Genomic DNA, 12,111 nt, shown 5'->3' with positions numbered 1-12,111 from the left:
CCCCCCCCCTTTTTTTTTTTTTTTAATTTACACTGTAGTTATTTTAGCATTTCTCTATGGCTTTTCCATGAGAGGTGCGAACGCCAGCGTTAATATCGTTTAGGTAGCATGGTTTATGTTGATCCAACATGGTTCTTCCAACATGTTTTGGAAAGATCCCGCTATTGCAGAGGGGTTTTCTTTACTAAAGTTCGAATTGCCTTCCAGGTAACTTACAAGCATTGTTAAAAAAGCAGATTATGCCTAGTGTTGCAGTTGCTGTGAGGCCAGTCTTAGCTAAAACTGCTAAAATTGGTTACAGAAACCGTTCTGGGGCATGTTCTGCTAGTTGTTAGGCTTCAGTGTTTTTATAGTTAAGCAAATCTTAGAATGTTTCTGAACATCATCACTTCTAGATTTGCTTCCTGTGACAGCTTACCAGAGTTTTTTAGAATTAGAATATATTTGTTTATATTTCTTAATGTGTTTGTTTATATTTTTAAATGGATATGTGTGTTTCTCCTGTCCTGACCGAAAGATAGGAGACAAACAAATAAGCAAGGGGTGGTTTGTTAACACTTCCTCCACATAGATAGGGCTACACAGAGACATGTAATATGTTGTCAGCTTGAGCTGATTTGTATAAAAAGATTTTGATTTGTATAGCATCCTTTCATGGGGTTATTTTATCTGTCAATAGCACACTTTTTTTACTCCTTTTCTAGATGGCATCTGCTGAAGTTAATACTCCTGTGTCTATGAGGATGACTAGAAGAAGAACTAAGTTAATTTGTAAGCCAGAGGTAATTCAGGAATCTCAGTTTGAAGAGTTGGAACATGCAGAAACAAAGTCAGATATCAGTGATAGCTTAGAAATGCAAATTGCTAGAAAGGAGAACACAACTGTTTGTTCAGCACAGTCAGTTGCTGAACCACAAGCTGATGGGAATGTGTCAGAAACAGAGTCAAACTGCTCTGCTGTGTCTGGACTTCAGACACCTTTGATTGTAAGAGTAACAAGAAGACGACAGATTGTAGTTCCTTATCCGCCAGATTCCCCTGACAAAAAAAGGCATGACAAGACAGCTTTTCTAACTAAGTTAGGCAGTATTCTGGATGAAGATGATGTATCTGAATCTGAGTCTTGTTCCTCTACTGTTTCTGGTGTCCAGATACCTAATGTTACCAGGACTACAAGAAGCAGGCAAAACAAAAAGAAATTGCAGCCAGATACAGTTTGTGAAGATGTTTCTGATGCAGAGTCATGCTGCTTAAGTTATCCGATGAAATCATCAGTCACTGCCAAACGAATTACTAGGACCATGCAAATGAAATTGCAGGCAGAAAATACTAAGCAGGCTGGGAAAGGAAATAGAATTGTTTCAGAAGATAATTTAGTTGAGGACACTGTTAAATCTGAGCCAGTAATAATTTCTGATTCTGGACCTACTGCAGAACTTGTCTCTGACACAGAAGATGCTGCTTCTGTCACTGAGGATGGTAAAGAACCCAATTCACCTAAAAGCAAATGTTCTTCTAAATTTGCCAATACAACCTGGAGTGGAGCTGTGAAAGAAGAGGTTTTGAATGATGAGACACCCAGCAGTCTTACAAAAATGAAACAAAGTGACCCTGAATTGCCTGGGAAAAAAGCAACAAAAAATACACAGTCTGTTGTGGTAGATGATTCAGAGGGAGCATGTAGCCAAATACAAGAAGAATACAGTAAAATACTTGCGAGGGTGGGGAAGTTAGAGCATATGGCTGTTTCTTTGACTGATTGCATGAGTTCCAAACAATTTTTAGAATCTCAAGGGCAAATAACACCAAATGAAGGTGAAAAAATTCCGGAATGCAAAAGAGCAGATGCTGAGCCAGATGCAGAGCAATCTTTCACCCATACTGATAAATTAAGAAAGGGTGGGCAGGATAGTGCAGGGAGCAGCCCACAAAAGGACACAACTGTTACCCAAAGAACGGATAGTGTTGGCAAATGCAGGGTGCTGGAAATCAGTATGGACAGTGGTGAAGACCAAACAGGAGAATATGCTGAATCGGTATCCCACAGCAGTGAAAGATCAAGTAGTGGAAACAATTCTATTATATTGTTTCTGGACAAAGATGAAAGTGATGAATCTGAAAATAGTGATGTGGAGAACATAGGTACAGTTGAAGAGAATCTATGTTATAAAGAGGCAGATGAAAGGACTCCTTCCCTCAGCAAACCTTTAGAAAACAATTCACTGCCTGCTGAAGGGCTTTTTGTAATTGATACTGAGCCTGGCATGAGTTCCAGCCGGAAGTATTATCTAGATCAGGTAGACCAAGGTAGTGATTCTGAAAGTAAACATGAAGGAAGTGAAAAAGGCAAAGAATCCTCAGATCTGGAAGAAGCAGAAGATGAGTTGATAGATGAAGATGAGAAAGATGAGGATGATGATTTGTTGAAAAGCAAGACTGACATGTAAGTATCTTTCTGGGAGTAACTAAAGAATCTACGTTTCATTCAAGTATATGCATAGGATATGTATACTAAGTGCTAAATAATGTGGAATAAATGAGGGAGTACTCCCATCACGAGTCATATTGACATGGAAAGTGGGGCTGCACACATGATAAAATACAAATATATAGTCTGTAAATAGAAGGTCAAACATAAGAGTTTTAAAATCTTTAATAACATTATTCCTATTACTGTTACACAGACAAGGACTTAAACGTTCCAATGATGAATTCTAGCTGCTTCATACTTTTTACTAAGAGTTGACAATATTTTTACCACCCATATATTTCTGCTTTTGTGTTGGTTGTTTTTTTTCTCTTTAGCTAGCAAACTTCTTAGTGCATGGAAGGAGGATGCTGGTCATGAGTTCTTTTGGGAAGGTTAAGCAAATTAAGAATTCAGATTTATAGAAGATAGTAATACCTAAAATAAGAATACAGCATTAGAGTTAATATGAAAGATTTGTGGAAGTGATTCCTCAGGTATTGTTTGTTAATAAACTCTCACTTCATATAATGGCATGATTTTTTTTTTTCCCCTTCATCTTCTGTCGCCTCTAAATTATATATTTCTTCTAGATGGTGAGACTTAAAATCATTAGGATCATAGCATGGTTTGGGTTGGAAGGCACCTTAAAGATCACCTAGTTCCAACCCCCCTGCCATGGGCAGGGACACCTTCCACCAGCCCAGGTTGCTCAAAGCCCCATCCAACCCGGCCTTGAACACTGCCAGGGAGGGGGCAGCCACAGCTTCTCTGGGCAACCTGTGCCAGTGTCTCACCACCCTCACAGTAAAGAATTTCTTCCTAATATCTAATCTAAATCTACCCTCTTTCAGTTTAAAACCATTACCCCTCAATCCTATCCCTACACTCCCTAATAAAGAGCCCTTCCCCATCTTTCCTGTAGCCCCCCCCCTTTAAGCACTGGAAGGCTGCTCTAAGGTCTCCCTGGAGCCTTCTCCAGGATGAACAACCCCAACTCTCTCTCCTTCTGTCCTCACAGGGGAGGTGCTCCAGCCCCCTGATCATCTTCATGGTCTCCTCTGGACCTGCTTGAGCAGGTCCATGTCTTTGTTATGTTGGGGGCCCCAGAGCTGGACACAGGACTCCAGGTGGGGTCTCATGAGAGAGGAGTAGAGGGGGAGAATCCCCTCCCTCGACCTGCTAGCCACACTTCTCTTGATGCAGCCCAGGATGCAGTTGGGTTTCTGGGCTGTGAGCGCACACTGATGGCTCATAGTCAGTTTTCCATCCACCAGCACCCCCAAGTCCTTCTCTGCAGGGCTGCTCTCAATCCACTCATTGCCCAGCCTGTATTGCAGAACAACCTAAGTGGGAAGAAGAAAAATATTTCTGTGTTTATCTTTCTTAGAGGACAATAGAAGGTTTAGCTGTGTGTTTGTTACAATATTCTAATCATTAACTTTTTATCTTTTAGCTTACATCTTTCCAGCAGTATAGACCCTGGTTTGAATATCAAGAAACTTGGAGGCTTATATATTAGTTTTGACGCAAAAAACCAAAAGGCTAGGTCGAGTGTAATTAAACAACCGAAGGAGAAAAAGAAGGACCAGGTAATGTGTTTGCAATTATGCAGTTAACTTCACTGCAGTAACACAAAGATGTTAATTTAATGACAAGGCTTCCTTGTTTTTAAAGAATGATCCTGTTTTATGGTTTGTTGAGAACTTACATTGTTTTTGGCCAAAGTGTAGATTTATGTTTCGTTTTAGTGGTAAGAATTCAAATATATGTGACACTTCAGAAACTGAAAAGCAGTGCAAATACCAGCATTGTCTTGTAAAATACAACTAAGTTGGCTATTCCTACAGTTTTGTTACACGAGCTGAAGGTCTGCTAACAAGATATTTAGTCCATTTGAGAATGAATTTCAGTTAAAAAAGGCCTATACTCTCCCCAAGAAGAAATTAGCAATTTTTTTTCCAAAGCACGCTTTGAGATAAGAGAAAGGCGTTATTTTCATTAAGACTGTTTTCTTAGGCTCGTCCATGATAGCCCTCTTTATTCTAGAGCATCTGCTATCTCACTTCTTCCAGAGCTAGCCAGTTGCTTTTTTTCATTGGCCAGTGTTCTGTTTTAAAGATCCCCACTACTTCCATTGTGGATCAAAGAAGCTCAAGTATTGTATTACAATGCTTGCTTAGATTCTGCATGATTCCTTTAGTGGGTTCTATAAATATGGTTAAGCAGTAAAGTTTGTATCGATGAGATGACTGTCTAATGTTAAAAAAAAAATCTTACAGCTCTTGCAGAAGAGTATAATAACGCCAGATTTTGAGAAAAAGGAATGCGTCCCAGCCTTCAGGGAATCGCTTCACCAGCTCAAGAAACAACGAAGGGTAAGTGAAGAGCCGATAATGCTGGAAAGCCCAGTTCTGGGACTGTGTGCCTATGCTGGCCTCACTGGGAATGGAGTGATGAACTGCAATTTAGTGTCCTCTTTGATCCATCCTGTGAAAAGCCATCTTTTTAGTCACCAGGACTGTGAAGTGAAATGGTAGTGTGCTCAGATGGTACAAATCTGCCATTAATACAGTGCTGATGACCTTCTTATTATAAGGGTCATAAAATACACTTGTTAAAGGCACAGAGTTATGTTCTAAACGAGAGTTCTCTGCTTTACCCCGTCCTAGCTGCTGAATGCAAATTTATTATTCTTGGTATTGCATCCTAGGCAGAGCGAGAGAAAACAACAGGTGACGGTTGGTTTGGTATGAAAGCCCCAGAAATCACAAGTGAACTGAAAAATGATCTTAAAGTTTTGAAGATGAGAGCTTCGTTGGACCCTAAGCGTTTTTATAAGAAGAATGATAGAGATGGTCTACCCAAGTACTTCCAGGTAAGGAAGCAGCAGAAGGTGGCATTATACTGCTGAAGTTTTGAACAGCTGTTCTTATTCCCTGCCTATTTGTAGGTAGCCTCTAGGTTGATTTCATATCTTAATTATTGAAGCAGTTCACAACTGCTTAATCCTACATTACATGTGTATATGGTGGGGTTTTTCAGCTTCAACTGATCTTATATGGACTCAATCAGATGTTTGTTCACTATTCTGAACCCTCAGTGGACTAGATTTTTCGCTGCTTTTTTTAAAGTATTAGCCTTTTTTAAAAAGTGTGTAGAAAATAATTAGCATTTACTTTCTTACTAGCTAATGCAGTTTGAATGGTGACAGCTAGCTAGCTTTGTGATCAGCCAGAATTTCTGCTGCTGTTGCTCTCAGCTTTGAAGTAGTTTGCATTAAAAAAATAATCACTGCAGAAACTATAGAAATAGGCTTCCCTACTTATGCCTGTTTGAATGGTTGGCATGCTTGAGAAAATTGTTTTCATTTCTCAAAATACTACCACTTCACTCTAAAGGTCTTGTTTTGGAGTTTCTGGGCATAGAAAAACTTAGAAGTGTTGTACATGATGAGATCTGTGCAGGTCTGTTTTCACTATGTGAAACATGCACTCCATGTATCTCCACTGCTAACCTGAATCATCAGAACTGGCTCACATGCTGGTTGGAAAAATGTGATACATTCCAGGATGAAGCCCTTGTATTAGTGCTGGATTAACTGCTGTGTAGCCATCTAGCAAAACCATCACAGTGGCAGAGACAGGAAAGAGTAAGATGGTCATAAGGGTTTCCTTTCCCTTGGGAAAATGTTTGAAAGTTAAGAACTGGATTTCTTTTATGAATACAAGCATTGATGGAGCAGTCCAATGTTGAAAACTCTACAGTCTTAAAGCTCAGGCCCTGCTCTGTGCATTAAACAATGAGACAAAAAGTGACTTTGTATATAAAACATTGCTTGATTATTTTGATATTTAGCAGTTTCTGAAGATACCATTCTGACCTTCTCTGTAGGTGTCTTTACTTACATGTGTTGCTGAGGATTTAAAAAAAAAATAAAATATCAACATCTTGCCGTACAGTAAGAATGTTTTCATTTCTGTTTCCTAGGTTGGAACTGTGGTTGATTCTCCCATAGACTTTTACCATAGTCGAATCCCTAAGAAACAAAGGAAGAGAACAATTGTTGAAGAGCTGCTTGCAGATTCTGAGTTTAGAAGGTATTTAAAAATGGTTTTTGTAATTCTAATACCCTATGTAAGAGAGGAGTATTTCTAACTATATAGCTTTTTTTGTTGTTTTTATTCAGCTTATATGGGGGGTTTTATACTTGAAATTAAACATTTATTCTGTTTTAGCACTTGAACAGCACTGACATTAAGATCTAAGAGACAGGGTGATTAGACTGAGATAGCATTTTTTTATCTTCATAAAAGGATTTTATCCGACTTGGGTCATTGCTATTGGCAGCCAGTCTTAAAATAATGTTAGTGTTGAAGAGATACCGTATCAGCCCTATTCTGGTTCACTTCTAAAATTAGTATCTACACAGGCTTATGCCAAAAACCAGTGGCTCTGAATGAGGGATTTGTGCCGATGCATGCACTTTTGTGGTTGTTTAAAGGCTGATTAATTTTTCTTGACATAATTGATAAAAAGTGCTGACTGTAATTCTATAAAAGTTGATACATTTCATTTTATAAGCATGCCAGTCTGACACCTGTCATAGGAATCAAAATTGCACTAGACGTCTTACTTGAAGAATATGATTGGATTAATTAATATCTGTCTAACCAACAATTTCTGGAGTAGGTCCCTTAGTTGATCCATTTTGATACTGGTTATTACATTATGTTAACCTGCACTACTTTTTTTACATAATGACATGTTTTTTCGCAAGTAGTATATGATTTGGGATTATAATATTAATGTTGTCAGGCTTATAAATTAATTATAAGTGTTGGCAAGGCAAGGTATTATAGCTATTTCGTAATTAGCTTTCTGACGACCTGATTTATAAGGTGTTTATTAGAAACTATTTTTAAAAATTAATGTTTTTGAAATTTCATCAGTTAATTTATGTTGTGGCCAATTAAGGGCTTTAACCAGATACTTTAGCATTAGTACAGATATTTTTGTTAGGTTTGAGTGTTGCAATTAAGCCTCAGTACTGCTGTACTGCTCAGTGTGTAGTGATCTGTTGTGGTAATTGGTACAGGTACGTAAGGTTCTGCATTAGAGGAGCTAGCAACTCAGTAAGTGTATCCTGTTTGTAGCTTAGTGTTAATCTCATCTCAGTTTTCAGTCTTGGGTAGAGTAAGGTTGATGATCTTGAGCTTGCTGAGAAGGCACTAGAAAAATGGGTATCATTGTCAAAATTGATAGTAATGATGTTTTAGCAAACTGTCTAAAATGTGATTGCACATGCAATGAAGAACCCCCTGGTTATGCCAAAAATGAATGATTCTTCAAACAAATCTACTTCCAAACCAAATTTACCTACATTGGTCATTAATCCAAGTGTTGGTTTCCCTTTACCTACCCATAAGTGTACCAAATTAAAGAAATCTGACTTGGAAAACGTGAGAGAACTCAGTTTGGCAAATTGTGTATGTAGAGTACTTTCCATGTTATCTTTTCCTGAACTTTGGTTTACCATTCTTAAAAGTAAATTATCTATTTTGTTCAGATATAATAAAAAGAAGTATCAGGAGATCATGAGTGAAAAAGCAGCTTTTGCAGCAGGGAAGAGGAATCGGAAGAAGAAGAAATTTCACAATTAAGACTTGAAGAAAATAACAAGCTGGAACAACTTATCTGTTATAAAACTTTTTACAGAATGCTTTGGTTGTGGTGGTTTTTTCTTTTTTAAGATTGCAGGTCATGTGCAAATTGAGGTTCAGGGAATTTCTTGCAAAGAGAATTTGGTAGGGAGCTTTATCAACTTATCAGGTATCTAAATTTATATTTAAAAATATTTAATGTTTATGTAAAAAGATAATTATATGAAAGCATGTTATTAAATCTGAGCACAAAATCCAACTTCATGGTCTTTTCAGGCGTCAGTCTTTACATTAATGAATTAGTAAATTCAGTTTAAAGTTATATGCATAATTCATCTTGGCACCCGTTATGGCCAGAACAAATTTTTCCATGTCTTGTCAGAGGTGCTGCTGGTCAATTCTGTAACAGAAGGTGTTGAGAAATAGTCTGGTTGTGAAGGGTTTATTTCAGTGTTGACCATAGTAGGATTGAGAATATCCTGGACTTCAGCATATATGCATATAGATAGATGTAGATATGTTTAGAAAATAATAAATAATATAAATATAAAGAAATAATAAAGATTATTACATATTGTTTAATGAATAAAATAATGTAAATATGTATTGTTTATATATAAAATTTTAAAGTAATATATAGCTTTAATTTTTATCATTTTATAACTGTCTAACGATCTTTCTGAAAATAACTTGACTGTGGGGTCTGTTATAGGGTATGGTGTGCAGCTTGTGGTCTGGTAGCTGACTTGGAATAGTTGTTGAGGTAAATGAATAGATTGAGGTTTGGAAGGCCTCTGCTACCATTACAGAACCAGAGATGGCATCAGCTCAGTTCCCCCTTTAGTGTCGCTTCATAACCTTTTGTGATTGTCAGAACTGTTGTGGTGTTTGGTTGTTTTTTAGTGACCTGCTTATTATATTGCTCTTACAATTAGTGTAACCCCGTTACTGCCCTTAGGTAGCACAAAAGACAGAAACAGAAGAAATAAAACTGTAACTACACTGTTTTAGGTAGATCGGGTGGGAAAGATTTAAGAGTGATTATCAGAGGACCAGTGGCTTTGTTCTTAACATACAAACGCTGAATTTTGTAGGTTGCAGATCTTAAACAAGAAGTATGTATGCTCTTGTCCAATGTTTAACCGTGGAATTTTCTACTATTGGGAATGGAAAGTGGTTGTTTTGTTAAGATGAGCTATTCTTGCTGGAAATATCGAAAATGAAATGAGCATCACAGTATATATTGATCACCAACTGAAGCCTGAAAGAAATTTTCCCCTGATCCTTTGGGTTTTTTTATATTCTTCTGAAGTTGACCATAATGTTTTGCTTACCGGAGACAGGCAGGAATCTAGATTCCTTAAAAAATCTTGACTGCCTGGAGATGAGTGGTATGCAAAGTAGATTGAATTCATTGGGAAGTATCAAACACATACAAGTAAAACCACCTGTCCCCGAGTCTCAGCTAACATGCAGATGCTATTCTAATACAGTTATATATATGCTAATATCTTGATTCTCTATAAATGGGGAAAAAAGCCAGTAAAACCAACTGTGGTGTCTTGTTCTATAGATGAGACATGGAAGTACAAAAAAATACTGAACACAGAAAAGAAGGCACCATAGCAGTTGTCATTCTGTTGCATCGTTCAAGTGCAACTTTGAAATGTGTAACTCTGACAGGCCTTAAAAGAGAAAGCAAGCTTTAGTGTTACACAACACGCAACAGCTCCGCATCTGTTCTCAGGCTGCTCAATATCTATTTACAGAAGTTACTTTGTGTACAACATAGCTAGTGAGGGATTTGTTTAATGGTCTGTATCCTTTCCCTTCCTTTGATTTTTTTTTTTTTCTGATGTTATCAGTTTGCCGCACACTGTGCCCAGCAAGTGCCTGTGTTCTGGGTGACCAGGAGGTGAGGTAGTGGATAGCCTTTGCTGGGCTGCAGGGTGGTACTGGCAGGTTGTGTTTGCTGGCTTGCCAGTGTGCTATTGCCTGAGTTTGTGCTTCAGCCCCTTTTAGTTAAGGCACTAGTTAGGCATACCTTTTCTTAACCACCAATTTTCATAAAAGTATAGGTAGGCAGTATTTTGGGCTCCTGTACCTTTTAATTAAATTTGATTGTAATTGACATAAGGTTTATGTTGCTGGGGAGAGAGTAAAAACAAAATCACCATGTGATTTTTACCAGATTATCACATTTCTCTGAATACTCAAATACACCAAAAACATTTTTGTGAAACACTAGCATTGTTTCTAGTGGCTGTCAGAAATACTTGTGCTGACTTGTAATTCTGCTTTTAGTGTCATAAACCATTACTAACAAGGAATTTCCCCAAGATTAAAGGGCAGTAGGTACTGAGGTGCTGTGTTGGGTTTTCTTAATATGTGCACCTCTTGCTGTTTTGGATGTCAATGAAATGTTTTGTAAAGATGGTAATAATTCCTTTTTCCTGTTTCTTTATGCTCCCCTTGGTTTTGCCAGTATTTCTTTTTCTTCTTGCCCTTGGGGCAGAGACTGCCCAGTGATAGTACAGCCCATCTCCTAGATGTCACAACCAAAAGACTATAAGGAAAAGGGATTAGGTTGACAGTGGCTGAGGTGTGGCTGATGTGGTGCCACTAAGTAGGCATGGTTAGTTTAGAAACAGAAGTAAAATACTTCTCACTTTCTTCTGTTGTGCTCGTTAATGCTTTTTCATTTTTCCTTCTTTGGAGGTCTTTAATCTCTCTGCAATCAACTTCGTCTCCTTAAAACTGAAGGTGCCTTCTTATTGTTGTTGGTTTCTATACGATAAAACTGGTTTTGATCTCTTAATTTTTATAGTCCTGTCTTTATCCCAGGAGCCTACCTAGGTCTTGCTGAGATTGAGAATCCTGCCATAACACAGGTTGGAAGGGACCGTGATGAGAGCTTGCCCTGCCCAGCCTCCTGCTCAAAGCAGGGTTAGACTAGGTTGCTTAGGGCTTTGTACAATGGGGTCTTGAAAACCAACAAGAATGGAGACAGCAATTTTCTTGTTTTCTTTTGGACTGTAGCTCTTAATTAACCTGCTTTTTTAGAGTATTTATTATGTAAATACTGCTTGCAACGTGTAAACATGTACATGTAAAAGCCTCTGCCTTCATTTTTTTTTTCCACTAGGAACTAAACAAATTTTATTAAGCTATCCTTAAATACAGAAAGTAGAAAGGGAAATAATATTTGAGCTGAAATGCATTGCTGTAAGTGACTGAACAAGGAGGAACATTTTGTCTTCTCTCATATGATCTGGTTGCTTTTTATGGGGTCAATGTAGAGAGGTTTGGGTTTTGCCATTTATCTGCAAATTCTGAGAAAGTCTGATTTTTCCTTAAAGGTCTATATATTTTGTAGCTAGATGGCGTTCTTGAGTGGGTTACTGTGCTATAAAACAGTGATAGTTGATGTTCCCAATGGTGGGTTTCTTTTTCAGTTACGTGGACTTTTTCCTTTATTGCTTTTAAATAAAACATTATTACAGTTTGAAAAAGACCTTGTAGTCACGCATGCAGGATGAAAAATAATTTCTAAAAGAACCTCACAACTTGAGTAATTAATAATGACTCAATTTACTCAATCTTGAGGAAAATCAAGGTTTGTTTAGTGCTGCTACTGCTTTACCACCCAATTTTTAAAATGGCTCATCTTCTATTTACAGATACGATGGGAAGTTAGGAAGAAAGGTGGTGTTGATTCAAGTGTTAAAATGCTCCAGTTTTGTCTACTGCATTTTGTGGGCTTGCTGCGTTGCGTGACAATAACTAGCCAGCAGTGTATTGTGGGCATCCCTGAGAAAGACAGGCTTAATTTTTCGAGGAAAATGATTTCCGAAGACTGTCCTAGAACCGCCGCAGCACCCACAGGCGGGTTTCCCGGGGCCGCCGCTGTGGCGGGGCTTCGCTTTTCCTCCGGGCGTCCGGTCAGGCGCGTGCTGCGGCCGCGCGCGGCCTCCCCCGCTG

At 38.2% G+C, this 12,111-nt stretch overlaps 1 protein-coding gene across 1 annotated transcript; it reads left to right on the top strand.

Annotated features, from left to right (window-relative positions):
- The first annotated feature begins 675 nt into the window (after window positions 1–675).
- DNTTIP2 (deoxynucleotidyltransferase terminal interacting protein 2) lies at window positions 676–8,184 on the top strand. Its single transcript, XM_026854354.1, has 6 exons — window positions 676–2,443; window positions 3,924–4,059; window positions 4,750–4,845; window positions 5,181–5,345; window positions 6,458–6,567; window positions 8,037–8,184. The coding sequence occupies exons 1-6, from the start codon at window positions 705–707 to the stop codon at window positions 8,128–8,130; spliced, it is 2,340 nt and encodes a 779-aa protein (XP_026710155.1). The 5' UTR covers window positions 676–704; the 3' UTR covers window positions 8,131–8,184.
- The last annotated feature ends 3,927 nt before the right edge of the window (window positions 8,185–12,111 follow it).

Source organism: Athene cunicularia, assembly GCF_003259725.1.
Source record: "Athene cunicularia isolate RWA chromosome 8 unlocalized genomic scaffold, athCun1 chr8_part1, whole genome shotgun sequence".
Lineage (NCBI taxonomy): Eukaryota > Metazoa > Chordata > Aves > Strigiformes > Strigidae > Athene > Athene cunicularia.
The sequence above is the reverse complement of the archived record's forward strand: the minus strand, read 5'-3'. Positions and strand labels throughout refer to the sequence as shown.

What these genes read in the sequence shown, in the direction of transcription:
- DNTTIP2 (XM_026854354.1), top strand. Translation starts at nt 705, where the DNA reads ATGGCATCTGCTGAAGTTAATACTCCTGTGTCTATGAGGATGACTAGA. An exon ending in TTGAAAAGCAAGACTGACAT is followed by an intron (nt 2,444 to 3,923) that starts GTAAGTATCTTT and finishes TTTATCTTTTAG; the next exon opens with CTTACATCTTTCCAGCAGTA. An exon ending in AGGAGAAAAAGAAGGACCAG is followed by an intron (nt 4,060 to 4,749) that starts GTAATGTGTTTG and finishes AAAATCTTACAG; the next exon opens with CTCTTGCAGAAGAGTATAAT.